The 22,923-nt window shown below is 40.4% G+C and overlaps 1 protein-coding gene across 1 annotated transcript in view; it reads right to left on the reverse strand.

The window, feature by feature from the left end:
• Positions 1 to 2,629: 2,629 nt before the first annotated feature.
• Positions 2,630 to 22,923, reverse strand: part of ly75 (lymphocyte antigen 75) — a 180,100-nt gene continuing 159,806 nt past the window's right edge. Inside the window, exons 33-35 of the mRNA XM_072262014.1 lie at positions 12,006 to 12,128; positions 6,938 to 7,111; positions 2,630 to 4,933 (exon numbers count right to left, since the gene is read on the reverse strand). Of these exons, the coding sequence (XP_072118115.1) occupies positions 4,728 to 4,933; positions 6,938 to 7,111; positions 12,006 to 12,128 (503 nt within the window). The 3' untranslated portion in view covers positions 2,630 to 4,727. The remainder of the gene's footprint in view (positions 4,934 to 6,937; positions 7,112 to 12,005; positions 12,129 to 22,923) is intronic.

A 22,923-nucleotide genomic window follows, 5' to 3' on the forward strand; every position in this document is an offset into this window, starting at 1 on the left:
AATCAGGGCAGCCACTTAATTGGGACAGCTCTTAATAAACAAAAACAATTTGAGAAAATAGCTGGGATTCCCTTTGTTTATTTGGGACCCTGTGCCACTTAATTGGGTCTGGCTACTGTTGCTGAACAGTTTCTAACTAGTGTCAGAAGTACCCACTTGCGTGATGCTACACCGTGCTTATCGCAAACAATTTTAAAATAGCATCAGTTACATGTGCTTGTTTAAAAAAAGTGATTTTTGTAATTGAAAGTTGGCAAGAAATAACCAGTAAGACAGTTCAGAACCAATTCACCTACTGTGGTTTCAAGCATTCAGGCTTGGAGATGGCAGAAACGGCCAGGAGTGAAAATGAACCAATAACAAAACATCAGTAGTCCATTATCCCCACTAGGTGTCTGCACTAATTCTGTTCATTTACAGTCAGTCGAAAGGACATGGCAGCATGTTGCTTGTTCATGTCTCCAACAACAACAGTGAGTTTTTAGAAGTGGAAAAGCAGTTATATTGGGGCTGTTCCGCCCTCTCGACCTCAGAAGTCCAGATTCAGTGGTACGAGTAGTTACAGAAACTGGAGTCTTCCTTGGTTGCAGTGGATAACCATGACTTCTTTTATTCCTTATCACACCCTTCGCTCTCCATGAAGAGTTACAAGACTACGTTCTTGGCTGTTGGATCTCACTGTTGGTCTCATACGCCCAGTCTGCCGAAGCTGACTTCACGTGTTAGGACAGGCATGTCTCTTAGCTCACTTGTGTATGTGGTCTGCTGGCTACCCTGACTTGGTTGAGCCCACCTGTCGAAGTGGTGTTCCGGGGTGTGACCACTGTCACATGCAAGCAGCTACCTGGAGCCACAGATGAGAGGTGAGGTTGGAACCAAAGGTAAGTGAGCTTCCTGAGAATGGACACAACAAACCTCTTAAGAGGTGCCACCCCTCCTTGGACACACTATACCCGGCAGTCTATACCCAATGAATTCCTCCATTGATAACTGATAGGAACTAATAGACAGGTTTATGGAACTGAGGTAGCATTGGTAGTGTTCTAATTTGTTCTGTATTTCATTTAAATACTCAGTTAAACGGTAGTTTGTCTTTTGTTACACCTCCAATTATTTCCATAAAACTTCAGCTAATTGGGACAGCTGCTTAATTGGGCCAAAATGTACCGGTCTCAATGTGTCCCAATTAACTGGAATCCACTGTACTTGCTGTCCTGCTGTGGCTCTAATCCCCACTGATAAAGATAACTCCATTATAAATTTCTCAATGACATGAAAAAGATTTCTGTAACTTCAACATAAAAAAAAGGAACAAATTATCTGGTGAATTTTAGTGCTCACCCAACCCTCCCTCCCAAAGCTATATTGCACAAGACCTTACCAGAAGGCAGAGACTTCATTTTCAAGTTAATTTGAAAGCCAAGATCTTGAAGTGGAAGCTGAATAGATCTGCTCCATGACTGCCATCAATCTGTACCACAGCATGGACAGGAAATAAGCTGCACCACACAATACAGGACATGCTCAATTCTTGAATCATAAACTAGTATCTATTTGGGATCTTATAATGAGCTTCATCTCTTTTAAGGGTCATGAAGTCCTTTTATCGGAGAATCTTAGTATCACCTCTATGCACAAGTGCAAAAAGACAAGAATAGTAACAGCTCAGCAACAACTGTATAACTCTGAAGATACCCTATATACATAACTGTGAAGAATCTGTAGCCCTAATGGCACAAAACAACTAAACCGCCCTTCCCTTCCTTCCATGATTTTCCGTCCTCCCGTCAGATTCCCCCTTCTCCAGCCCTTTATCCTGATCAACTTTACAGTTCTTTGCTTCACCCCTTCCTCCTCTTCCGTACCGGCCACCTTGTACTTCCTCTTCCCTTCTTACCCTGATTTTTCTTCCTGATAAGGGGTCTCGGCTCAAAATGTTGACTGTTTACTCTTTTCCATAGATGCTGCCTGGCCTGCTGAGTTCCTCCAGCATTTTGTGTGTGTAACTAAAATTGAAATTTAAAGCAGACTGCAGTTTTTATACACACACAAGAGATAATACTTTAATATTTTTACTAATTTACATGTTTTATGAGAGGTGAATTGAATGAAATATTTCTATTCATTCATGGGAAACTCATACTACAGCTGAGAACTTGAGCTTTTGCAACAAAATCTTAGATTACAAAATTACACGAAATTTCAAAATAATTTTATCTTGCCCATTCAAATACCGAGTTAATTGTGTTTAATTTTCCATAGAACAATTACTGAATTTGTTTGCCACTACTTAAAAATACTCAAGTTTATTCCACAATATCATCAGTCTGGTAATTCTACAACTTTTTGGTCTTCACACTTTGTAAATACACTCTTATTCAAAAACAGCATTACGGCATTCACTAAATTGACAGCAGTATAATTATAGGTAGACCAATGCTCTTCAATTAGAGCTGCTTCTGTCAAATCCCCCAATTAAAAATAATTACAGTAATTAATCTCTACTGTTAAGTTTTTAATAGTTGCAGCTTTATAAATATGCATAAATAGCACAGCAGAACCTCAAAAATGATGCTTGGAATATCCATATAGTTTAAAGACTGCAATTTTCCAAATCAGAACAAGTGGCCTTATTGAAAACAACAATTTCTTTATTGCATATACTCTTTGAAAAGGAGTATTTTATAGAAATAAACCCATATCCTCCAGAAAGGAACTTATTAGATAATATGATTATTATTGTGGTCCATGAATGTATTATCACTTTGGAACATTTCAGAGCAATAATCCTCAATTTGAGGTTCAGCTACAAGGAGGAAGTTACAAGGCACTGACAAAGGAGATAGGATGATTTTGTAGACAAGAACAATTTTCTCCGGTTTATACACCTTATCTCAAACCCATACCTATATTCTGGACTTTAATACCTCTTAAAATATGCAAATTTCATGTTTAGTTGCTAATGGCTTAATACACAAAGAAATCAATAAACACCAACCATAAAAGCAAATGCATTACATTGTAACACATAATTGGTGAAAAGATTGCACAGTTTTTTTGTAGTTCATTCTCTGCATATATTATGATTCTGTCAAACACTGGAATGTTTACATTACATAGTATAAAAATAAGTTCTTAAAGCAAATACTTATAAAGAACACAATCTCTACAAACTGCTACAGTGGTAACCCCATAGCAGCCTTTTAATCTGAAAGTATAAGTAGTGCAAATCAGGAAATATTTAACACAACTGCAAGATTATTCAGATGATGCGACTGATGGGGCAGATTTGCTGGCAATTTTGTACAGCACTGGCAGCATATAGCTGCGCAAACTGTATGAAGTTTGGGATTTATTCAGGACTTACAATTGCAAATCTGATAATTAGCTCCATCAAAATTCCCTAATAGATTTTTTGTCATGTTAACCTATTGTAGGATCTGAGACCCCACTGCTTCTAATGGATATTTTGAAGGTTTAGATTCGGAAGAATGCAGAAAGATAAGTTTCTTTCCAAGTTATTTTTTCTTAAGTTTAATGTTGTTTAATTACACTGGACAACAAAGATTTTGCTTCCTGAACACTTTTGGGTGTATCGTATGGATTTTTGAGCTACTGATCTTGAAAATAACCATGAAATTTCCCTATGGTGCAACATTCTTTTTGAAATCACCTATATTTGTTATTTCAATTCATAATTCAAGTCAGAATAATTGATGCTAAGATTAAGGAAGGCATTTTTGTTGGTCCACAAATCAAACAGGTCATCAAGGACAGGCAATTTTAAGAACTTGAAGGATCGGAGAAAATCGCATGGAAGGCATTCAAGGATATTGTTGAAAATTTTCTTGGCAACTACAGAGCACTAAACTATGTGCAGCTGGTTGGCAACATGCTTCAAGCATACAAAACCATGAAGTGCAACATGTTATTAAAAATTCATTTTCCGCATTCTCATTTAGACAACTTGTCTGCAAACCTTCGTGCTGTCAGTGACAAGCATGGTGAAAAGTTTCATCAGGACATTGCAGTCATGGAGAAATGGTTACTGTAATCCATCAGTGCAGGCTGATTATTGTTGGATACTTAAGCCAGAAGCCTCAGACACTGAGTACAAATGAAAATCATCAACACTTTTAGCTTAGTTGAACTATTGCAAAGCATCAGTACTGTTATGCAATTAGATGCAATAAAGGTTAATTTCTTGTTTCTCCAAAGTCCTATGTGATACAAGTAATCTGAAATTATACTTGTGTTCAGCTTCAAATGGTCTATCATAAACATAAGAAAAAAATTCTGTGGAAACAACACTTTAGAAAAAAAATGTCCAGTGTTATTTATTTTTATTTACAGTTAAGTTTGCTTTCAAAATATCTTCAACAATTATTTACTTAATTTTTAATAGTTTTAATGTCTCTGGATGTTTGGGACATTCAAAAAAGATTGAAAAGAAGCACTTGAAGTTTTTATAGCTGACAAAATTGGGGTTGGGGCTTTGATTTAGCTGAAAAAGACTGATGGACATTTTAAAGAAAGACCCTCTTCAACAGTCACCAGAGGATGTTTTAGTACACAAGCCATGCCACGGGATTATAATAGCCCCCTGCAACTAAATGAATTTAGCATGGGGTTTGGAGCAGGTGGGGTGCAGGGGTTCAAGGCTATCATGATCTGGCCCAATCTTTGAAATTTCTCGAGTAGTTTGGGGATAAAACCATGAATAAGTTTCATTCGCGGTACTCCTCAAGTTCTGTTATCATAACTGTACTATCGTTATCTGTGGGATCATTATAACTACGCTCATAGTGCACAGTCCCAAAAGGGTTAGCCCATCGCCACTTATTCTTTTTATATAAAATCCACACAATTCCACCGATCAGAACCAGGATGAAAATCGCTGTAACCATCAAAGCTGCAATTCTCTGATTGGATTCTGGAAGGAAACATAAAATAATAGAACGTCAAATTAAAAGGTAAACCAAAGTCAATGAACAATCAGCAGTTCTTCTAGTATATAAAAAATTTAAATTTAACATGTAAAAATATATGGATCCCATACACTAGGCATGCATGACCAAGTGTAACAGTAGCAATCTCCATGACTAAAGGTAACAACAAACACTGCTTGCACATTTTGTATGTGTTTCCCATAACACTACAGTTATGGCGCCTGTTCAGTCACACACAAGGACTGTGATTTTTTCATGATTTACGATAGCAAATCTGATAATAAACTTCATCAAAGTTCCTGAAATGATTCTTTGCCAGGTTAGATCTGTTGCAGGATCCAAGTCATTGCTGATTTCAATGGGAGTTTTAGAGCTTCTATTTATAAAGCTTACCCAAAATCTAAGGCGGATACCTAACACCTTCGATTGACACAAAGTGTTTAAGATATAATAACTACTACTACTACGTCGACTCAGGTGGCCGACGTTGGGCAAAATATAATATATAAAATATAATAAAAAGATATAATAAGATGATAATATATAGGAGCAGAATTGAGCAAACTGGCCCATTGAAGAACCAAGAGACATTCTGTAATGATCAATAAACAAAAGTTTGGAATCAAATGGCTTTGCCTGATGTTTCAGGGCTGAATGTGTCTGCACCTGTGTCAACCCCTGCCCCGGCACCTCCTTCTCTGCCGTTTGTTCCACATCCCTCTCACAGTGCTCCACCCTCACCATTCTCAATATCCCTCGCTCCTGCTAGATTTACAAACTCGCTCTCCGCTCCATGTTGACAAATAAAGTTCTGTGCAAAAATCTTCGGCACCCTAGCTACAGCTATGTGCCCAAGACTTCTGCACAGTTTTGTACGTGGATCGCTTGAGGGAAAGGTGAGAATGTGCAAACACCACATAAACATCGCTCAAGGTTAATAGAGAACTCAGGTTACTAGAGCAGCACCACTATGCTGCCATATTCACAACTTCAAGAGGAGCCAGATTTTCTAATGCAATGTTAGTTCACCATGCTCATTCTGCCAGTTGTGTGGTACACCAGCAGCTTGAATCATTTTTTCAATGCTCTCTTAGACAGTATCTACATTATTCTTATCACAGACATCTAATTCAAAATCTTCTGTACATTGCCCACATCTTACACTAACGTGATCATATTTGCAAATCTTGCCAATAGCTAGACACTACAACATTAGGTAAAATATAGTTCACTTATGTAGCCCCATACAATGTTTTAAGTCATAATTTCTGGCATGCAAATTCAAAATTCTGTCTCCACAAATCTATAACAGAAGATCAATCAAATCCGCTTTAAGCCTGGGTCAATTGTCAGCTGGTATTTTCTACCAACATTATTCTATCCTCATAGAGGGATCAGAAGTGGGGGGAAGGTGAGCAATTTAAAGTTCTTGGGTGTCAGTATCTCTGAATATCTATCTTGGGCCCAACATATTGATGCAGCTACAAAGAATGCATGCCAGTGGCTGTATTTCATTTGGAGTTTGAGGAGATGTGGTACGTCACCAAAGACACTCGAAAATTTCTACAGTTGTATTGTGGACAGCATGCAATCTGGCTGCATCACCATCTGGTGAGGGAGGGTGGTGGCACAGGATTGAAATAAGCTTCAGAGAGTTGTAAATGTAACTCCACAGTATCCGAGACATCATCAAGGAGCAATGCCTCAAAAGGCAACATCCATCCATCTTCCATCATCAAAGAACCCCATCACCCAGGAATGCCCTGCTTTCATTGTAATTCACATGTTTTCTCTATTATTATGTACTGCATTGTGCTGCAGCCACAAAGTTGACAAATTCCATGACATATGCCAGTGATATTAAACCCGATTCTGATTCTATGCTGCAACATACATATTTTCTGTTATTCTCTTATGGCAACCACTAAAGTGAGTGGTCATTAAGATCAGTTTAATAAAAGACTTGCTGAGCCATGTTGTAAACTTACGTAATGGAGCTTTGCACACTAGTCTGCTATGCCTCTCTGAGCAGCTGGTTTGAATCCACAATCCAGTTTTTGATGATATAACAGCACATTTATCTTGAGTCAAATTTTGGAGGCTTGTATTCATCCAGTTAGCATAAGAAATTACTGAACCATCAGGCCACTGTAAGGATTTATCTGTGTAGAAACACAAAAGTAATTAGATAAACACAATGGAACCTTAACCAGGAGTGGGTATGAAGATATGATTGTAATTTGTTTCGGAGATCACTCTGCTATCCAGTTGGCCGGGACCAGCAGCCAATGCAACAGCCAAATAATCAGAACAATGAGTTTGGCCAACATAAAGGTGAGCATTCGGCAGAAATAGCACCCAATTGTGAAGCAACACACGCAAAATGCTGGTCGAAGTCAACAGGCCAGGCAGCATCTATGGAAAAGAGTAAACAGCTGACATTTCGGGCTGACAGCCTTCATCAGAACTGGAAAGGAAGAAGTCAGAATAAGGAGGTGGGGGAAGAGGAGTGTCCCAAACAGTCCTTCCAGGTGAGACGACACTTCACCTGCAGGCCTGTTGGGGTCATCTACTGTATCTGGTACTCCCGGTATGTGGCCTCCTGTATATTGATGAGACCCAATGTAGATTGGGAGAATGCTTTGCCGAATACCTACACCCCACCTGCCAGAAAAAGCGGAATCTCCCAGTAGCCACCCATTTCATCTCCACTTCCCATTCCCATTCTGACATGTCAGCCCTTGGCCTCCTCTACTGCCACGAAGAAGCCACACAGAATGGTGGAGCAACACCTTATATTCCATCTAGGTAGCCTCCAATCTAATGGGATGAACATTGATATCTCAAACTTCTGGTAACTGAACCACTCTCCCACTTCTCTCCCAACATCCCGCATTCCTGCTTCCCTCTCTCACCTTATCTCCTTACATGCTCATCACCTCCCTCTGGTACTCCTCCTCCTTCCATTCTTCCATTGTCTTCTATCCTCTCCTGTCAGATTCTCCCTTCTCCAGCCCTTTATCTCTTTCACCAATCAACTTCTCAGCTCTTTTACTTTGCCCCTAGCCCCCCTCCTCCGGGTTTCACCTATCAACTTCCACCTTGTACTTCTTCCTCCCCTCCCCCACCTTCTTATTCTGACTTATCCCATTTCTTTTCAGTCCTGACGAAAGATCTCGGCCTGAAACGTTGACTGTTTACTCTTTTCTATAGATGCTGCCTGACCTGCTGAGTTCCTCCAGCATTTTGTGGGTGTTGCTCTGGATTTCCAGCATCTGCAGAGCCTCGTGCTTGTAACACTTAGTTGCACACTGATGATGTCACCTTAACTGGTGATGAAATATTTGTGACCTAACCTCCAGGCTTGGGGAACAACCCTACAAACAAGTAGCCAACCCAAGCTGCCAATCTTCTCTTTCATATCAAACATTTTATTATGGCTAACTTACATTTCTCAGCCTCCTAGATTAAAACTTACAATTCCTGTAGGTGACATTCTGCATATTGTTAGCTTAATTAAGTTGGCCAAAACCTATTTTGGTCTGCGTATATGGCACAGGTATTGATATACTAGTGGCTAAGCAATGGGAAACTATTTTTCATCGTTTAGCCACAGCTCCAACTCCATGATGTTTCCAACATTATGTTTATTGTGGTAACAGACTTAGTCAATTTAATGGGATTTGCAAATACAAGCAACAACATACAATGGATTTCCTCTGCCACACATTTCTCTCCAGAAGCCAAGAGGAAGCTTCGTAGAGCTACAGAATGGGGTCAGCAAGAGGGAGACCACTGGCCCTTTATGCCCATGCCAATGCTTTATCAGGGCGGTCTCCAGCTATATCCATTAACCCTTAGTTTGCAACCTTGCAAAATTTTCTGTCATACATTTTTCAGCTCCTCCTTGAAAGCCGTAACAACTGGTCCCCACTGGAGTTGTGGGCAGAGCACTCCAGATTCCATCGACACACCGGACACAGATGTTTTTCCCCATCTGTTGCTCTTAATCTGGTTTCCCCTTTGTTGTATACCCACACTATTAGTCATCAAGACCCCCAGCAAAGTAAAGAGACTCCCATGATACACCCTGTCAGACCCCTAATCATCTTTATACATTTATTAAATCTCCCCTTAACCTTCTTCCAAGGAAACAATCCCTGTCTCTTTATCCTATCCGGGCGGGGGAAGGGGGGAGGGGGAAGCTTTTCCTGCGGCTTGTGTGAAGGGAGGAGCTTCAGGACTTCACAATATTTCTATCATTCATTTTATGGGGTTTCTTTGTTTCATGGATGTCTGTGAAGAGAACGAATTTCAGGTTGTATATTGTATACCTATTCTGATATTAAATGTATCTTTGAACTTTTTGAACCCTTGCAACTGGACCTCATCCCAGAAATGATTCTCAAAAACAGCTTTAATGCTCTGAATCAGAATTAAACACAATACTCAAGTGGAAGCCAGATTAGTGTTATATTAAGGTTCAGTAAAACTTATCTACATTTATACCCAATACCCAGGCATCCCATCTCTCCTGGAAGTTCTGGGAGTCTCCCGTATATTAATAGTGGCTCCCTGATGCCTGCAAATTATATACAATATCACAGAAATCAAGAGAGAGCGAGCCCTATAGCAGAGTGTTCCAAAAAAAGAAAGTATAAAACGTATGTCACCCCAGAGTACACTAAAGTGTACCCCTGCCTAACAGGGGTCAAAAATAATGACAGTGTTGCTCGCTACACTGTTTGCAACTGTGACTTTTCTATTGCCCATGGTGTGTTAAGACTGTAAAAGACATGTTGAGGTGAGTTTAACAGGTGTCATTCATTCATTAGCATAGCTAACTTTATTTAAACTAGCTGGCTAGCTGCTAAGGAGCTACTCTATTGCAGACATCCCACCTCTCCCGCAAGTTCCGGGAGTCTCCTGCAAATTGATGGTGCTACCTCCCTGAAATGAGTTTTTGCAGGGTGAGATGTCTGCAATACCTCTACCTTAATTAGAACTGTGTAGGATTATTGACCATTTTCTCAAGGTGGTCTTGTCACGCTGAATGATTTCATGCACAAAACTTGTTAGATTATAATTTGTCACAATAGAGAAAACCCCACTGTTTATACTTTTTAAAAATAAGTATTTAGATACAATCTTAGGAGTTACACAGCAAAAAACAGCAACTCACTCACGCTGACCGAGGTGCCTCCCTAAGTTAGTCCCTTTGCCTGCACTGAATCTCTATCCTTTAGAATCATTCCTCTCCGTGAACCTGTCCATATGTCTTTTAAATATTGTTAATGGCACCTGCCCCTACCACTTCCACTGAGTTCAGTCCATATAACCACCACCAAAACCTTACCTTCAGGTTCCCTTTGAAATCTTTTCTCTCTCGCTTTGAACATATACCTTCTGGTTTTCAATTCCTCTACCATATGGAAAAGACTGTCACCATCCACTTTAGCTATGTATATCCACTGTGATTTAATAGATTCTTCAAGGTCACCCCTGAGCCTCCATTGCTCCAGGCAAATCAGTTGCAGCCAGTCCTTTTTCAAGCCCTACAGTTCTGGCAAACATCCTTGTGACTCTTTATTGCTGCCTCTCTCACTCAATCACATCCTTCATATAGTACGGGGACCAGAACTGCACACAATATTCCAGATGTGGTCTCACTAAATATCGTATACAGTTGTAACATGATGCCCCAACTCTTGTGCTCTTTGGTGAAAGCAAACTTGCCATATGCATTATTCACCATCTTGTCTCACTACACTGCCACTTTCAAGGAACCATTTCCTTGTTTTGCTAAGCCTCTGTTCTACAACTCCCTAGGGTCCTGTGTAGTTCCTGCCCCATTTTAACTTTCCTAAATGCACCATTTCTCACTTGTCAGAGTTTAGCTTTATCTGCTGGTTCTATCTGCCACTCCTGTGTCCACTTTCCCAGCTGGACAAGATGCCGTTGTAATCATACACAACTTTGTTTACTGTCTACGACATCACCAATTTTGCTGCCATTTGCAAACTTATTGATCTTGTGACCTACGTGCTCATCCAAATGGTTAACATGTTTAATGTGAGAACAAAACAAATCAAAGCAGGAGTACATTATATGGCTCAATAAGATCTTGGTTGAGCCTGTGCTTCAAAGTTCATATTCTTGCCTGATCCCTTTGCAAAAAAAGAAATAGTCCATCTTGGACATACCTAGGGCTTTAACTGATAAAAACTGCACAAAAACATCACTTGAAATTCCTAACTAGAATTTAAAACAAATCCATGCTGGCAATAAAATCCAACAATTCAGATTTGACAATTTATTTTGCTTTAATGTGGTTGCATAAAGCCAACAAATTCATATACAAACAGCTCATCGATCCTATTTGATTTTTTATGATCCTTCTAACTGACAAAATGGCAGAGCAGACTTGATGGGCTGAATAGTCTAATTCTGATCCTATATCTTATAGTCTTATTATATAACTGATAGCATTCTGGAAATGTAAAGACTGTGATTGGAGCTCCTACTCCAAGACTAAACTGTATACATTATTTATTTATTGTCATCTAATGCTATTTTCTTGTTGTCTGTAGGAATGTGCAAAATGTCTCTTAAATTAGTTTAGTAAAAAAATCTGTAATTCAACATGAAGAGCTTCCAGAAAATGAAGAGGCTGGTGAAAGAATCTAGACAAATAAAGTTTTAGGTTGTATTTTAATAAACTACAATTGCCTGTTGGAGCAACAATGCAAAGTGCCACTTAGTGTACAGATGCACTTTCTGTCTGCCAGTTTCCATCTATCAACAGTAGGTGCACAGAAACATGCACAGAGAAAGCAGGGAGAGATGAGAACTTAAACCAAATTTCTGAATAAAACCAGTAGTTAATCTATTGTCTACACGATGGGTTTTTTTCAGGATAAAGCAGCAGAAAGGCAGTAAGAAATATGAAAATGCCAAAAAGAAATGTAAAAAAACTTTGCCCATGATACAAATATATAATATTTGCAGCTCAGCATATATCAAGGCTCTTTTTATTTCTCAGCAATCTTTCCTTACCTTTCATATTTTTAACAATTCCCAGCCAGACCTGTCCGGTGATTCCCTGATCTTCCTTTATTTGTCCGGTTACAAAATCATTTTCTTCTCTATCTTTTATGCTCAAGGTAGTAGCAGAAGAATCTAGATTTAAAAATATTTGTATTTTGTTACAAACAAGATCATTAAAAATATACAGAAGTGAGATATTCAAATTCTCCTGCTAGGCTGGCATTTAATCTAATCGGTTCATCTTTTACCTTCCTGCAGCTTACCTGCCATAATTACACATCCGTTAATATACAAAGATCTAATAATCTCTACCTTGAATACACATGGCCACAAAACCTTGATATTCCTCCTGGATAACAATTCACTACTTACTGGGTGAAATAAAATTTCTTTTCATCACTATCCAGTTTAGCAAACTATTTATTTTGAGAACAGGATCCATGGTCCCAGACACCCAAACCAAGGAAAACATCTGTGAGAATTTTGGGTGTTTCAATGAGATAACCTCCCATCCATCTAAATACAAGAGACTATAGTCCCAACCTTCTCAATCTCTACTTAGAGAACAAACCCATCGTCCCATAAATCAACCTGCTGAACTTGAGATGCATTCATTTTATTGAAGTAGATAGATGTTGATGGAGACAATAGCCCAGGTAGTCTCATTAGAGTAAGGTATATCCAACTTTGTACTCAAATCAGCTTGTAATCAAGGCTGCTATACTATTTATTGACTCGGTCTTGATATCGCTTTCAGTGCTCTGTGTACAAGGACATCCAAGTCTCTCAAAACACTAACTCCGTTCAATCTCTTCCCATTTATAAAATGCTCTACCTTCCTATTTTTCCCTCCTCAAGTGGATAATCTTTAATTTTTCAATATATTTCACCTGCCACATCCATACTTATTCATTTAGACCAAAAGTCAATGAAATATAGGAGCAGAATTAGGCCATTTGGCCCATCAGGACTGCTCTACCATTTCATCATGGCTGATTCATTTTCCTTCTCAGCCCCACTCTCTTCCCATTTCTCTTCATGGCCTGACAGATCAAGAGTCTGTCAACCTCTGCCTTAAAGGTACCCAATGAATTGACCTCCATAGCCGCCAGCGGCAATGAATTGTGCAGATTCACCACTTTCGGGCTAAAGAAATGCCTCCTCATTTTCGTTCTATTCTGAGGCTGTGTTCTCTGGTCTTAGACTCCACCAGCATAAGAAACATCCTCTGCTGAGGCCTTACAACATTCGATAGATTTCAATTAGGTCACCCCTCATTTTTCTGAATTCCAGTGAATAGAGGCCCAGAGCCATTAATCATTCCTCATACGATAAGAGCTTCAATTCTGGAATCATTTTCGTGAACCTTCCCTGAATCCCCTCCAATGCTAGCATATCTTTTCTAAGGTAAGAGGCCCAAAACTGCTCACAATATTCCAAGTGAGATCTCACCGGTGCTTTATAAAGGCTAAATATTATATTCTTGCTTTTATATTCTAGTCCTCTCAAAATTCATGCTAACATCATATTTGCCTTCCTCACTATCAATGCAACCTACAAATGGACCTTTTCGGAATCCTGCACGAGGACTCCCAAGTCCCGTGGAATCTCAGATTTTTGAATTTTCTCTCCTTTTAGAAAAATAGTCCACACTTTTATTTCTTCTACCAAAGTGCATGACCATACACTACCCAACACTATATCCTATTTGCCACTTCTTTGCCCATCCTCTTAATCTTTTTGTAGCCTCTCTGGTTCCTCAAAACTAATTTCACCTGTCTTTGTATTGTCCATAAACCTGGCTACAAAGCCACCAATTCTGTCGGCCAAATCATTAACGTAAAAAAGAAACGGTCCTAACACAGCCCCCCGTGGAGCATCACTAGTCACCAGCAGCCAAGCAGAAAAGACTCCTTTCATTCCCACCCTTTACCATACAAACTCTTTACAAGCAGCAACGGGAATTGAACCTGAGTAGCTGGTATTGTAAAGCATTGTGCTAACCATTATGCTACCATGCTGCTACTAATTTGTAGACTACATCTTTACTACTGTTCGGAGATCTGTGTGTAACTCTCATCAGGGTCTTGTTACTCCAGCTGTTTCTTATATCCACAATGATTCTACATCTTCTGATCGTGTGTCACACCTTTTTAATGATTTCAATTTATACCAACACCGTCGCCCCATCCCCTCTGCCAATCTGCCCGTTCTTTTGAAGCAATGTGCATCCTTGGACATTAAGCACCCAGCTACAATCTTCTTTCAGCCATGATTCAGTTTGGCAACAATATCATACACTGTCAAACACAGACGAACTCTGCTGCAAGTTCATCTACCTTATTCCGTATACTGCATGCACCTTCAGTCCTATATTCACCCTTTTCGATTTTGTCAACATTGTACCTCACCCTGTCGACTGCAACTTTGTCCTGTATCAGCCTCTCCTTGCTAGCAGTCTTACTGCATACTGTCTCTGTTTGTAAACCAATTATCCCATCTTCAGCACTATCATTCTGGTTTCCATCCTCCTGCCAAATTACTTTACACTTTCCTGAACAGCTCTAGCAAATCTGCCCACAAGGATATTGATCCTCTTTGGGTTCAGTTTTAAACTGTTCCTTTTGTACAGGTCGTATCTTCCGTAGAAGAGATCCCAATGGTCCATTAATCTGAAACCCTGCTTCCTGCACCAGTTGCTCAGCCACATATTCATCTGCCAAGTGCTCCTATTCTTACCCTCACTGGAACGTGGCACAGGCAGAAATCCAGAGATTACTACCCCAGCTGTCCTGCTTTTCAGCTTTCTACCTAGCTCTCTAAAATCTCTCTTCTGGACCTCCTCATCTTTCCTATCTATGTAATTGGTGCCAATATGTACCAAAACTTCTGGCTGTTCACCCACCCCCTTTCGAATGCCAAGGACAAGATCAGAGACATCCCTGACATCAGCACCTGGGACGCAACATACCCTCTGGCTGTCTCTATTGCGCTCACTGAATCTCCTCTCTATCAGTGCTGATAAGAGACTACGGAATCTCCTATCAGCACTGTAGACCTGTTCACCTCTGTTCCCTTCTGAGCCACAGAGCCAGACTCAGTGGCAGAGACTTGGTCACTACTGCTCCCCCTGGCATGTCATCCCCATCAACGGTATCCAAAACTTGTTATTGAGGGGAACGGCCACAGGGATACTCTGCACTGGCTGCCCATTTCCCTTCTTTCTCCTGACAGTCACCCATTTATCTGTCTCCTGCAACCTAGGGGTGGCTACCTCTTTGTGGCTCCTATCAATCTGCCACATCCTCAGTCACCGTTATGAGCCAAAGTTAATCGAGCTGTAGCTCCAGTTCCTTAACACGTTCTCCGAGGAGCTGCAGCTCGGTGCAACTGGTGCAGATGTGGTTATTCAGGAGGCCGGAGGTCTCCCAGAATTCCCACATTTCACACAGAACAAAACACTGCCCCTGGTGCCATTCCTACTGCACTAACTGTGCCCTAACCGATGAGGAATGACGAATAAAGACAAAACTTACCAGATACCTACCTCACCCAAGCCTAATGAGCCAAAGTCTCCTCACTCCTCTAACACTAATCCACTCACAACAATTATCGCTCCGACAATGGCCAAATCCGCTTGCCGCTGCCTTTTTTAAAATTCATCCTTTCTACTGAATCCCACTCACTGATTGGGTGGCATCAAGATCGGAAAAAACTGCTGTGAAACACTGCCTTTTTAATCTTGAGTGTGAACCTAAGTGAAAACGTCGCACTCTTCCTGTGCTCTCGCTCACTGAGTGCAGTCCAAATCTGAAAAACTGCCACAAAGCACTGCCTTTTTAACCTTGAGTGTGAATCTACATGAAAACATAGCTCTCTTCTCGTGCCCCCACTCCCTGATTGGGCTCAGTCCAAATCCAAATTTAGTCCGTCTACATCCCACTGAAGTCTCTCTGTACCCAGCTTTGAATCATAATCAGATTTCACTTGGATCTACTAACATTAATCCTTTCATTCATATCATTAATATAGACTGTGCATAGCATAGCAAGACCCCCACTGATCATTGTAACAAATTACTGATCTTTTGTGATTAACTATTCTCTCTATTACAACCTTAAAAAATAGATCTACCTAACATAATTTCACTTTCATAAATCTATTTTACTGTCCAATTCTGGAATTACTTTTTGAGTGCCCCGTTACCACATAGTTTAAAGATTCTAGCATTTTCCATAGGGTGGCACAGTAGTGTAGTGGTTCACACAACAATTTACAGTACCAGAGACCCAGGTTCAATTCCCTCTAAGGAGTTTGCATGTTCTCCCTATGACTGTGGGGTCTCCTCCCGCAGTCTAGACACACCAGTTGGTAGGTTAATTGGCCATTATAAATTATCCCAAATTGGGGAAATTGTGGCTCGAAGGGCCAGTAGGGCCTATTCTGTGCTGTATTTCAAAAATAAACAAATAAATTAAATGATATCAAGTGTATGTTATTTAACATTAACAGTTACTAAATGTGAATATTTTCAATTGCATTGAGTCTTGTATAAATACTATCGGAAATATGGTACGGGGAATTTAACTTAAAGAAAAATACGTAGCTTTGAAAGAGATGCTATACAAAATTACTAGATCACTGCCATGGCTGCGATCTTAAAGACTTTTCTTTATATTCTCCTCTTTACCATAGATTGACTTGGTGTTTAAAATATTTTAAAAATACATTAGGCAGAAAATTTATTAACAGAATTAGCTTCTAAAGAAACCCATACCGGACAATCTACACGATTATTATAATATAGCCAAAACGTAGAATATCATATATAAACTGCCCAGTAATAAAACCTAAAATTAGGTAAGGCTAAGCCTCCAGACTTTATAGATTTTTGAAGATGAACTTTATTTAAACGAGGATGTTTATTTTTCCATATATAGGAGGATAAAATAGATTCAAGAGATTTTGTAGGAATAAAAGTGGGTAAAGCCTGAAAAAGATATATAAACTTAGGTAGAATATTCATTTCAATAGAATTAATTTGTCCAATCGATATTGAAAGAGGTGACCAATTTAATGATATCCTTTTTACATGGTTCAATAAAGTAAGAAAGTTGTCTTTAAACAGGTGTTTGTAATTCTTAGTGACTGTTACACCCAAATAAGTAAATTGATTCCTTACAATTTTAAAAGGGAGATTAGTATTAATTGATACCAAATTATTTAAAGGAAATAATTCACTCTTATGTAGGTTCAATTTATATCCTGAAAACTGGCTAAAATGGGAGAGTAAAGAAAGTATGCAAGGTAGCGAAGTCTCAACATTAGAGATAAAAAGCAATATATCATCAGCGTAAAGCGAGATTTTGTGGGTGATACCTCTCCTTAAAATACCACAGATATCATTAGATTCTCGAAAAGCAATGACAAGGGTTCTAGAGCTAAATCAAAAAGCAAAGGACTCAACGGACAGCCTTGTCTAATTCTGCGGTGAAGTTTAAATGGTTTGGAATTTTGAAAATTAGTAAGAACCCGAGCAGAAGGCGATAAAGTAATTTAATCCATTGAATAAAATCTGGTCCAAAATTAAATTTTTCTAAGATTTTAAATAAATAATTCCATTCAACCCGATTGAAGGCCTTCTCAGCATCTAAAGATATCACACATTCCGATATCTCCTGAGAAGGAGAGTAAATAACATTTAATACACGACGTATATTAAAATGGGAATGTCGGTTTTTAATAAATCCCGTCTAATCAGCAGAAATAATAGAAGGTAAAATATTTTCAATCCCACGAGCCAGAACTTTAGAAAGAATTTTAGTATCAACATTGAGTAATGAAATTGGCCTATATGAAGAGCATTCAGTTGGGTCCTTGTTCTTTTATAGGATAAGTGAAATAGAAGCTTCATAAAAAGATTGAGGCAAACTACCCAATTTGAAAGAATCCAAAAAGACTAAGTGTAACTGCAGTATAATTAATGAAGAAAAAGCCTTATAAAATTCTCCAGAAAATCCATCTGGACCCAGAGCCTTCCCCGAGTGTAACGAACGTATAGCCTTGGCGATTTCCTCATAAGAAATGGGTTGATTTGGATCATTTGGCAGAGAAGGCAAAACAATCTCCTCTGATAAGAGAAAAAGAACCATGGCACATAAATTTAAAACAGGAACAGGGAGATTTTAGAATGAAACTGGGAAGAATTTTACTGTATATCTGGTGGCAGAAGTCTGCAATACCCTGAAATACTGCAGATACTGGGTCAAACTGAGCTTTGAAGATCAAGATTATATTGTCTATCAACAGTATAAATCTGAGTAAAAAGAGGGTAAATGGAGTTGAAAGATACAGTATATTATACAAGATCAAATGTGGTGGAGTCATGAAAAGTACAGCACAGAAACAGGCCCTTTGGCCCAACCTGGTCCATGCTGAAGCCATTTAAACTGCCTACTCCCATTGACCTGCCCCGGGACCATAGCCCTCCATACCCTGACCATCCATTTATCTATCCAAACTTCTCTTAAATGTTGAAATCGAGTTTGCATACACCACTTGTGTTGGCAGCTTTTTCCACACTCTCACAACCCTCTGAGTGAAGAAGTTTCCCCTTATGTTCCCCTTAAACTTTTCACCTTTCACCCTTAACCTATGACCTCTGATTGCTGTCAGTCAGCTCAGAGCACCCCTGTGGCCATTCCCCTCAATAGTAAATATACTGTTGTGGGGGATGTCCTCCCAGGGGAATGCAATTGAAACCAGATTCCTGGCGCTGAGCATGGGTCCATGGTGCAGAAGGGAAAGAGGGAGAAGTGGTTTGTGGTAGCGATAGGGGAATCAGTAGTCAGAGGAACAGACAGGAGATTCCATGGACATGAACGGGACACCCGAATAGTATGTTGCCACCCAGGTGTCAAAGTCAGGAACATCTCAGATCACGTCCACAGCATTTTGGAAGAGGAGGGAGAGCAGCCAGATGTCTTGGTACATATTGTTACCAATGACACAGGAAGGAAAAGCAAAGAGGTCCTAAAGAGATAATTTAGAGAGCTTGGCAGAAAGCTGAGAAGCAAGACCTCCAGGGTGGTAATTTCTGGATTGCTACCTGAGGGGGTAGAAACAGGATCGTTTGGCAGATAAATGAGTGGCTGAGAAGCTGGTGTAGGATGCAGGGTTTCAGGTTCCTGAACCATTGGGATTTCTTTTGGGGGAGGTATGTACTGTACAAAAGGCATGGATTGCACCTGAACCAGGGGGGAACCAATATTCTCATAGGCAGGTTTGTTAGAGCTTTTGGGAAGGGTTTAATCTAATTTGGCAGGGGGATGGGAACCAGTGCGAAGGGACTCAGGATAGGACAGATGGTAAAAAAGCAAAGATAGCATGCAGTCAGACTGTCAGGAAGAGCAGGCAGATAATAAGACAAAATTGCAGTCAACAGGGTGAGTATCAGTGCATTAAGGATGCAGAATTAAAAAGGATAGCAAATACAGCACTCAAAGCGTTATATCTCAAAGCACAGAATATAAGAAATAAGGTGGATGATCTTGTTGCACTTTTACAGATTGTCGGATATGATGTTGTGGCCATCACTGAATCATGGCTGAAGGATGGTTGTAGTTGGGAGCTGAATATCCAAGGTTACACACTGCATTAGAGGGATAGGAAGGTAGGCAGAGGGGTGGCGTGGCTCTGCTGGTAAAGAATGGCATCAAATCATTAGAAAGGTGTGACATAGGATCAGAAGGTGTAGGTTGAGTTCAGAAACTTCAAGAGTAAAAGGACCCGTTTGGCGGTTATATATAGGCCTTCAAACAGTAGCTGGGATGAGGACCACAGATTACAACAGGAAATGAAAAAGGCATGTCAAAAAGACAATGTTATGATAGTCATGGGAGATTTTAACATGCAGATTGAGAAAATCAGGTTGGTAATGGATCTCAAGAAAGTGAATTTGTTTAATGCCCACAAGATGGCTTTTTTTAGAGCAGTTTGTCGTTGAGCCTACTAGGGGATCAACTATACTGGATTGGGTGTTATGTAATGAATTGGAGGTGATTAGGGAGCTTAAGGTAAAGGAACCTTTTGGAGGCAGTGATCACATTATGATTGAGTTCAACTTGAAATTTGATAGGGTGAAAGTAAAATCTGACATAGCAGTATTTCAGTCGAGTAAAGGAAATTACAGTTATATGAAAGAGGAGTTGGCCAAAGTAAATTGGAAGGAGAAGCTGACAGGGATGACAGCAGAGGAGCAATGGCGTGAGTTTCTGGTTAAAATGAGGAAGGGGCAGGATAGCTGTATTCCAAACATGAAGAAATACTCAAATGGCAAAATAATACAACTGTGGCTGACAAGGCAAATCAAAGCTAATGTAAAAGAAAAAGGAGAGGGCATACAACAACGCAAAAATTTGCAGGGAGAGAGAGGATTGGGAAGCTTTTAAGAACCTACAGAGAGCAACTAAAATAACTATTATGAGGGAAAAGATGAAGTATGAAAGCAAGCTGGCAAAGAATATCAAAGTGGATAGTAAAAGCTTTTTCAAGTAAAATTAGAGAGATGAGAGTGGATATAAGACTGCTCAAAAATGAGACTGGAGAAATAATAACAGGGGACAAGGAGACGCCAAATGAACTAAATGAGCACTGTGGAAGACACTAGCAGTCTACCATGTGTTGAAGAGTTTGAGGGAAGAGAAGTGAGTGCAGTTACTATTACTAGTAAGGGTGAAGGTGTTCAAAAATCTGAAAGACCTAAAGGTACATAAGACACCTGGACCAGATGAACTGCACTCCAGGGTTCTGAAAGAGGTAGTGGTAGAGATTGTGGAGGCATTAGTAATGATCTTTCAAGAATGATTGGACTCTGGCATGGTTCTAGAGGACTGGAAAATTGTGAGAGTCATTTCACTCTTTAAGAAAGAAGGGAGGCAGCAGAAAGGGAATTATAGGCCAGTTAGCTTGACCTCAGTGGTTAGGAAGATGTTGGAGTGAATTGTTAAGGCTGAGGTTATCGAGTACTTGATGACTCAGGACAAGATAGAACCAAGTTAACATGGTTTCCTTAAGGGAAAATCTTGCCTGACGAACCTGTTGGAATTCTTTGAGGAGATTACATGTGGGATAAATAAAGCAGTGGCTGTTGTATATTTGGACTTCCAGAAGGCTTTTGACAAGGTGCCATACATGAGGCTGCTTACCAAGTTAAGATATCATGGTATTACAGGAAAGTTAGTGGCATGATTAGAGCATTGGATGATTGGTAGGAGGCAGTGAGTCGGAATAGAACAATTCTTTTCTGGTTGGCTGCCAGTGACTAGTGGTGTTCCGCAGGGGTCGGTATTCGGACCCTGATTTTTTTATGTTGTATATCAATGATTTAGATAATGGAATAGATAGCTTTGTTTGCAGATGATATGAAGATTGCTGGAGGGACACCTGGACTCCTGGTCAGAGCTGAGGAGGAGAGGATTCGTGGGCTTTTTCAGTTTTTTAAACAGCCAACCAATTGGGAGCAGAGGAGCTGAAGACAGCCGGTCAGCTAGCGCACTATAAAAGAAGTTTCGTCTAGCGAAGCAGCCATCATTGGAGTGGACTGAGTCAGAGTGGGAAGGCTTTGGCGTACACAGGCAGAGGTGAAGGTAGGTGCCGGTAAGTTGTTGTTGTTGTTGTTGTTTTCTCATTCTTTTTTAACTAGTAAGTTTAGAGAGAATGCCAGGCAGGATGTTGGAATGCTCCTCTTGCAGGATGTGGGAAGTCAGGGAGCCCTCCTGTGTCCCTGACAACGACACCTGCAAGAAGTGCATCCAGCTGCAGCTCCCAACAAACTGTGTGAGGGAACTGGAGCAGGAGCTGGACGACCTCCGTATTATTCGGGAGAATGAGGTGTTTATAGATAGTAGCTTCAGGGAGGTAGTTATGCCAAAGGAGCAGCGCACAGGCAATTGGGTTACCGTCAGGCGAGGGAAGGGGAGAGGGCAGGCAGAGCAGGGTTCCCCTGTGGCCATTCTCCTCAACAACAAGTATACCGATTTGGATACTGTTAGGGGGGATGCCTTACCTGGGACAAGCTGTGGCAGCCAGATCTCTGGCACTGAGTCTGGTTCTGCAGTGCAGAAGGGAGGGTGGAAGAAGAGGAGAGTGGTAGTGATAGGGGACTTGATAGTTAGTGGTACAGAAAGGAGGTTCTGTGGTTGTGACAGAGACTCCCGGATGGTTTGTTGTCTCCCGGGTGCCAGGGTCAGGGATGTCGCGTACACAGCATTCTGAAGCGGGAGGGTGATCAGCCAGATGTCATGGTACACATCGATACCAATGACGTAGGAAGAAAGAATGAGGAGGTCCTGAAGAGTGAGTATACAGAGCTTGGTAGGAAGCTAAAAAGCAGGACCTTGAGGGTGGTAATCTCAGGATTGCTACCTGTGCCACGTGCCAGTGAGGGTAAGAATAGGATGCTCTGGCGGATGAACACATGGCTGAGGAACTGGTGTAGGGGGCAGGGTTTCAGATTTCAGGATCATTGGGACTTCTTCTAGGGCAGGTGGGACCTGTACAAGAGAGACAGGTTACACCTGAACTACAAGCGGACCAATATCCCTTGCAGGGAGGTTTGTTAGTGCTATTGGGGAGGGTTTAAACTAGATTTGCAGGGGAATGGGAACCAGAGTGTCAGAGCAGGTAGTGGAGTGGGGGTGAAAATAAATCATGTTAAAAGTTCATGCAAAGTCACAAATAGAAGGGTTGTGTGTGGTGGTAATAATCTTCTGAGGTGTGTCTATTTCAATGCAAGGAGTATTGTGGGAAAGACTGACGAGTTGAGGGCATGGATTGACACATGGAATTACGACATTATAGCCATTAGTGAAACTTGGCTACAGGAGGGGCAGGACTGGCAGCTTAATGTTCCAGGGTTCCGATGTTT

The sequence above is a fragment of the Mobula birostris genome, chromosome 6 (assembly GCF_030028105.1).
Source record: "Mobula birostris isolate sMobBir1 chromosome 6, sMobBir1.hap1, whole genome shotgun sequence".
Classification (NCBI taxonomy): Eukaryota; Metazoa; Chordata; class Chondrichthyes; order Myliobatiformes; family Myliobatidae; genus Mobula; species Mobula birostris.